A 7619-nucleotide genomic window follows, 5' to 3' on the forward strand; every position below is an offset into this window, starting at 1 on the left:
GTGCCAGTTGATTGTCCTTTCTTGTTTAAATTAATATTTTCCCAACTTTTGAGTTGTTTTGTCATTTGGGATTATATCTTTGACATTTCTATATTATGAGACTCTGGCTCCTATTTAAATATCTTATTTTAGTAAACTGACAAGCTGTTAAGATTCAGAATGAACATTCTCTTTCGATTTTGTGGTTCAAATTTCAAGTTAGTTTTCAGAGATCTTGCAGGGCTTTTCTGGTTTGCCACACCTCTGGGCTACTCAGGCTCATTTAGAACAAAGGCAGTAATCTAACTATAGTTTAATTCTTAGAGCTTTTGCTATCTTGATTCTGACCAGTTTCACACAGGAGCTGCTCAAAAGCATCCTGACATTATGCCAATTTAAAGAATTACTTCCTCCAACTTCATCCTCTTCATAATCCTCTTCTATTCTCTAGTTTGAAAGGGGTAAAATACTACCTTGTTGCTATCCTTTGCTTAATTCAAGTCACGATAGTTTGACAGGGCTCCTCCGAACAGTTTCTGTAATGCCCAGTGGGGAAGAGGGGTACAGTTTCTTTTGTTGTATGTGCTTTGAGTAGAGCATAGCCAAATGGTTCACTCAGCAGACCTACCTGCCTCCCAGCCTTTTTACTAGAGAGAGTAGGCTTCTCGAGAAATTTGGCAACCGTGCGCCTTCGTGTTTCTGGATTATAGGCTACTCTGGCCCCTAATTTACTATAGATTGGAGGCAAAAACAAACAAGCAAACAAATAAAAAACTCTTCAGGGAACTTACCACCAGGTTGTCTCTCAAGTTCCAAAGTTCCTGGTCAAGGTTGCCTTCCCTTCTCCACTTGTCATTTATTTTGTCTTTTGCCCTAGGGATTTCAGTTGTAATTAGCAGGAGGATGACAATACTATGTACTGGCTCTATCTTGTCATCTTGTCTAGAAAGGAATATCAGCTGTGATTTGTTTTTTTTTTGAGTTGGGGTTTTGCTCTTGTCCAGGCTGCAGTGCAATGGTACGATCTTGGTTCACTGCAACCTCCGCCTCCCAGGTTCAAGGGATTCTCCTGCCTCCATCTCCTGAGTAGCAGGGTTTACAGGTGCCCACCACCGTACCTGGCTAATTTTTGTATTTTACATAGAGACAGGATTTCATCGTGTTGGTCAGGCTGGTCTCGAACTCCTGACCTCAGGTGATCTGCCCACCTCAACATCCCAAAGTGCTGGGATTACAGGCATGAACAACCACACCCAGCCTTTGATTCATTTTTATGTCAGTCATAAAACATACTACAATGCCTAGTGTGCAATTGGCACTAATTAAATATTTGTTTCAAAAGACAAGAGTGAGGGAGGAATATAAGTAGCTCTGAATCTCAAAATGTTAGTTCAGCATAAGATGATTGAGTTATCAATCAGTTTGAATTCTAATTCCACCTACTTTCAGTGTGAACATAGACTGGCTACTTCTTTGAGCCTTAGTTTCCTATAATATGACAATGGTAATATCTACTTCCTAGGACAAGTAAAAATAAGATGATATTTTTAATGCATTTAGCACAATACTTGATAATAAACAGTAAATATCATTCCTACTTATATTAGTAATAACAATTATCAAATATCATTATCTGTTTCTTATCCTCATAGGAAATTCTGCTCTTAAAGACAAAGAAGATCAATTTGGGAGAACACCACTTATGTATTGCGTGTTGGCTGACAGATTGGATTGTGCAGATGCTCTCCTGAAGGCAGGAGCAGATGTGAATAAAACCGATCATAGCCAGAGAACAGCCCTCCATCTTGCAGCTCAGAAGGTGAGAAGTAAAATTTCCTTGAAGAATGAATGTTTTATATGATGTCTGCTAGTTGATTAGTGGAACTATGCAATGGAAAGATAATAAAGAAATCTTAGCCAGGCGTAGTGGCTCACACCTGTAATCTCAACATTTTGGGAGTCCAAGCTGGGTGGATCACGAGGTCAGGAGTTCAAGACCAGCCTGGCCAAGATGGTGAAACCTTGTCTCTACAAAAATTAGCAAGATGTGGTGGCAGGCACCTATAATTCTAGCTATTCAGAAGGCTGAGGTAGAGAATTGCTTGAACCCAGGAGACGGAGGTTGCAGTGAGCCAAGATTGCACCATTGCACTCCAGCCTGGGTGACAGAGCAAGACTCCGTCTCAAAAAAAAAAAAGAATCTCAAAAGCATGACTCTTAGGTTTTATACATTTTCTCTAAAAGATGTCTTTAAGCTGCAGAGAGTAAAAGCATATATAACCATCAGCGGCTGAATTTCAGGTTCCTTGAACAGTAGAATTTATTCTGTGATCTAAAGTTTATTGGAAAAAAAAGATCAAATTTATATATAAAATGTGATCAAACTATGTTACCAGTCTATATATAGGGAAAAATAAAGACCAAAAAGAAATACACAAAGATATTAATAGTGGTTGGGTTCAAATTTGGGGAGTATATATGGATTTTTTTTTTACTTTTCACAGTTTAAAATTTTTTTCTTAATGAGTATTACTTTTACTTAAAAAGCTGAAATCCCAGCCTGGGCAACGTAGCGAGACCCCCATCTCTACAAAAAATTAAAAAATTAGCTGCAGTCCAGCTACTTGTAGGGCTCAGGTGGGAAGATCACTTGAACCTGTGAGGTTGAGGCTGCAGTAAACCAAGTTTACATCACTGTACTTCATGTTGGGTGACAGAGCAAGACCCTATCTCTAAATAATTAAATAAATAAAAATCAAATCAGATAAAATTTAAAAAGTTGAAATGTCTCTTGACATATGTAGCATTAAGTGGCATAAAATAAATTTATTTTCTGAATGTATTTTCAACTTTTTAAAATCTAAAACTATGTTGCCAATATCAATGATTTTTCATTTTTAAAGGTATTATTAAGAGCTCAGATTTTTAAGATTGAACATATCAAACAAATAAAACAGGAAGCTTCTACATTTATTTAAAGACTTATTCACCTAAAAACTATTTTCCGTCCATAAAATTTTGGTACAAAAAATAGGTTTCCAATGCCTGATATATTTCTTTTTGTTATTTCAGATTTCTGTATTTTTTGAATACAAAGCAATGAAAATGAGTTAGATCCAGCAGGAACTATTAGCGTTATTTTCTATTTAAAAAATGTGAACCAGATATAGCTAATAAATTAAGGGGTTAGAAAAATACCTCTCATTAGTCGAATGCATAAAAAGAGGCTGACATTAATATATACTACTGAATATGCTAGTTATATGCTCTTCTCAGTTAGGTCTGTTAGGTTATTTTCAAAGTTACTTCTCTTGAATTTGGTTTTTATTATAGTAATTAAAAAAAATCTCCCTCATTTGCAATCTCAGTTTTAACTACTGCTCGGGTATGTATATTATAACCTTTCACCTGAGCTTGTCAGCTGATGAAATTATTCACTCAGGAAGGGTAATTCCATTTAACTTGTTATCATAAAAAAGCAAACAGTTCAGATTGGGAATAGCCCCAAAATTAATACTTTGATACCCTTTAGCTTTTTCATTATGATTGATTTAGGTGTAAAACTCAGCTTCAAAAATGTAAAGTGAAGGAACCTAGCTTAACATCGAGTAGATTATGTGGAGAAAGTGAGGATTTCAGTTGATGATCCAACATTACAACATTTTTGAAGTATTATATGATCAAGGTAATTGAAGGAAGGGGAATGTAAACCAGACATGTTAGCTGTAAATCTTTTCATCAGATAACATGCATTGTTTTCTTTTGCTTTTCTGTTTCTACTTTGATTTTTTAAATTACAAGTTTTTCATAGTGTCAAAGAATAAATCGAACTATGATTTATATGGCAGTATTTACATAGTTGATTTTGTAACAGATCTCATGTTCTTTCAAGTATCTGATAATTATGCATTTCCTCCCTTTCTCTGTGTGGCTGTTTGTTTTTACATGCTTGCCAAAAGCAGTAATGATCACACTAACACTAGAATTCCCAGAAAAGGATAGTAATAATTCTTTAGTATTCTCCTCTGTCCAATTAAATCTGGGTATTGTGTTAATTCATTTGTGCTTTATAAAAAGCGCCAGCATTAAGAAATCAAAGGTAGTATACAACAGTCAGGAATAAGATAGTAAATGATCTATGAATAATTTTCAAAGAATAGTTGGAGATAATATGTTCCAGGTCAGTGATACTTTTTGCCTCCAAACAGACACACACAAATTCTCTTCAGAAAAAAATCTTTACCTTAAACTTCCCAGATTTCCCCATATTACACAAACCAAACATGAACTCACAATGAAAGATCACCAAACACATAAGGGATCAGTCTACTGTGAATGAGAGTCAGCAGAAACAACAAACAGATTTAGTCTATGAAAAACGTCAGGGATTGGCATCATTAGAGACACCATATAAAATAACCACTGATGAAATGTTTGAAGATACGAAAGAAGAAATCAGCCAAGAACAGTGGCTCACACCTGTAATTTCAGTACTTTAGAAAGCCCAGGCAAGAGGTTCTCTTGAGGCCAGGAGTTCAAGACCAGCCAGGGCAACATAGAGAGACTCCATTTATTTAAAAAAAAAAAAAAAATTACACTAGCTCCTCGAGAGACTGAGGCAGCAGGGCTGCTTGAGCCCTGAGTTTGAGACCAGCCTGGACAACAAAGCAAGATCCTGTCTCAAAAAATCTGTATTTTATTTAATATTATAAATAATTAAAAGAAGGAATCCAGCCAGACACAGTGGCTCACACCTGTAATCCTAGAACTTTGGGAGGCCAAGGCGGGTGGATCACTTGAGGCTAGGGATTCAAGACCAGCCTGGGCAACATGGATAAACCCTGTCTCTACTAAACAAACACAATACACACACACACACACACACACACATTAGTTGGTCTTGGTAATGAGCACGTGTACTCCCAGCTACTTAGGAGGCTGAGGTGGGAGAATTGCTTGAGCCTGGGAAGTCTGCAGTGAGGAGAGATCACACCACTGCACTTCAGCCTGGGTGACTGGAGTGAAACCTTACCTCAAAAAAAAAATGGAAATAAATTTAAAAAAAATTTTTTTAAACAAGGAATTAGAAAAATGAGAAACCAACAAAACTAGGCATCAGTTCATAACTAGGCATCAGTTCTGGCCAGGATGGCTTATTTTAAACTAACTTGCCTGCCAAAAAGCCTATAAAAACTGAATAAAATACTATATATACTGTTTGAAGGCATTGAGAAGAATCAGCACAGGCAGGATCTAAGAGACTACAATCATTCAGAGAAGAGAAGCACATGAAGTGAGCACCACATTCATCTGGCCTTTTCCTTTATGACATTTTCCAAATTGGAACGCAAGAGAATACAACTCTTAACAGGAAGCAGCAGTCTTACTGGGCTGAAGAAACTGAGGCAGTTTCGAGATAGTAGTGGCTGGAACTTAAAGGTCAAAATCCTGGAGAGGAGAAAATTGCAGAGAAGGAATGCAAGAATCTGGATACAAATTCCTCACAAGTTTTTAGCAGATTCCTAAACTGTGCTTGTATAGGGAGTTACGCTAAGAAACTCAGTAGTAAACAACAGCTGGGAGACTAGAGGGCTAAGTAGAGATGGTTTTAAATTATCATATGTTTTCTTTTATGTTTAAATCTCTTAATACATAACAAATTGATTTTTGTGTAGGGATCCATTCTCATTTTAAAACATATGGATAACTAATTTTCCAACAGAGCCGAGTTCATTAATTTTTGACCATTTAGTATCTGCTCTGTGTCAGCTCTAGGCTTTTGTACTATGAACTCCCTATGCATTTTTTTTAAATGAGGGATCCTGAATACTAGGGAGCCATTTGGGAAATTCGAAAATAAAAGTTACACGATCAGTGTGTTTTAGGGGGACTAATATGGCAACTAAAGCTACTTTGGAAGAGAAAGAGTGGAGATACATAGAATGCTATTAAAGTTCAGGCCAATAGAGAGGAGTTGGGTTCAAGACATATGTTATGGAGGTAGAATTATTTGGGGCCGGGCGTGGTGGTTCAAGCCTGTCATCCCAGCACTTTGGGAGGCCGAGGCGGGTAGATCACGAGGTCAAGAGATCGAGACCATCCTGGTCAACATGGTGAAACCCCGTCTCTACTAAAAATACAAAAAATTAGCTGGGCATGGTGGCACGTGCCTGTAATCCCAGCTACTCAGGAGGCTGAGGCAGGAAAATTGCCTAAACCCAGGAGGCGGAGATTGCGGTGAGCCGAGATCCCGCCTTTGCACTCCAGCCTGGGTAACAAGAGCGAAACTCGGTCTCAAAAAAAAAAAAAAAAAAGAAGTGTTCATTCAACAAGCATTTGTTGAATATCAACTATGTAGTTATGATTATACAACTAGAGAGAATATGAAAAAAAAAATTAATCACATACGTTAGCTTATAGATAGGTGCTCTCAGTACCCATCCTATTAAACTTCATTTCCCTTTGTTTAGTGAACCTTCTTATATATTGGATATCAAATATCCTTTCTAAGTATTGTCTGTCCCACTTAGTTCTGGTATCCATGAATGCAGAAGTGTGCTATTTATATAATCATGCACACTCATGTATATGTGTATGCATTCATTCATTCAACGTGTTAAAACTATTATATAACAGGTATCATGTTAGGCCTTGGAACACAAAGGTAAACAACATGATTCCTGCTCTTAAGTTGCTTACAATGATCATGGATAAAGATATTAAATCATAATTAAAGCTGATTGATCTACCTTATAATACATAAGTGTTACATAAAATATCTATAGCCATAATATATAGTCATTGTTATTACTGACCTAAGAAGACCAAACATTCTCATACATTATTTATTATGTGTTTAGTTTTTACATGTGTGTGATAGTGAACTATATTATTGTGTTATCTTTTCTTGGGTTCATTTGAGGGAAAAGCTCATATTCTTACAGCATTTTGCTCACATCTCTATTAGGGCCACATTACCTTATACCGTAACTATTGCTTACTTGTCTCTTATCTACTAGACTGGAGCTCCAGGTAAGAAGCTTTTTTCTTTGGTTTTGAATCTCTCTGAATCTAGTAGGGTCTGATGTGTCTTGGTTGAATGAACTTTATTTTACTTATACATTACTAATACAAATGTCATTACTAATACAAGTGTGAGACCTTTTGTTTATTGGAAACATTTATCTACTTTAAAAATACATGTACGTGTGGAAAAACTTACTGAACTGTGCTACTTGGCTTAGTTATTTTGACACATGTTCACTTCTGTGGAAACAAATTACTGTTAGTCCAAGAAACTGAAGAAATGTTACCCATGAGAATAAAAATCTCAATATACTGAACATCTGCACCTAATTTGGTTTTCATTTAGAACCATCAGTTTAATCCAAGAAAACAATCAGTCATACCTTTTCTGGACTTCTCACAAAATATATCTAATTGTTAGAAATGTGGTGCTCCAGGGAGCCTACTATTTCCCTGACTTCTACAGATAGATTTGTTAATAAGGATAAAAAAGCTTTAGAAATATTTCTAAATGTTAATAGTTATAAATGTTTAATCTTCCAGGAGGTTATTCATTTGACTTCAAGAAGAGTAAGACTACCCACTTTGAAAAATCACAAAAATTAACCTTTGGG

The 7619-nt window shown here is 36.3% G+C and overlaps 1 protein-coding gene across 6 annotated transcripts in view; it reads left to right on the forward strand.

The window, feature by feature from the left end:
* Positions 1–7619, forward strand: part of INVS (inversin) — a 196847-nt gene that overhangs the window by 25538 nt on the left and 163690 nt on the right. For all 6 annotated transcript variants that reach the window (XM_078373303.1, XM_078373324.1, XM_078373306.1 and 3 more), the window contains one exon: positions 1632–1798. In XM_078373303.1, the coding sequence (XP_078229429.1) occupies positions 1632–1798 (167 nt within the window). The remainder of the gene's footprint in view (positions 1–1631; positions 1799–7619) is intronic.

Source organism: Callithrix jacchus, chromosome 1 (genome assembly GCF_049354715.1).
Source record: "Callithrix jacchus isolate 240 chromosome 1, calJac240_pri, whole genome shotgun sequence".
NCBI lineage: Eukaryota > Metazoa > Chordata > Mammalia > Primates > Cebidae > Callithrix > Callithrix jacchus.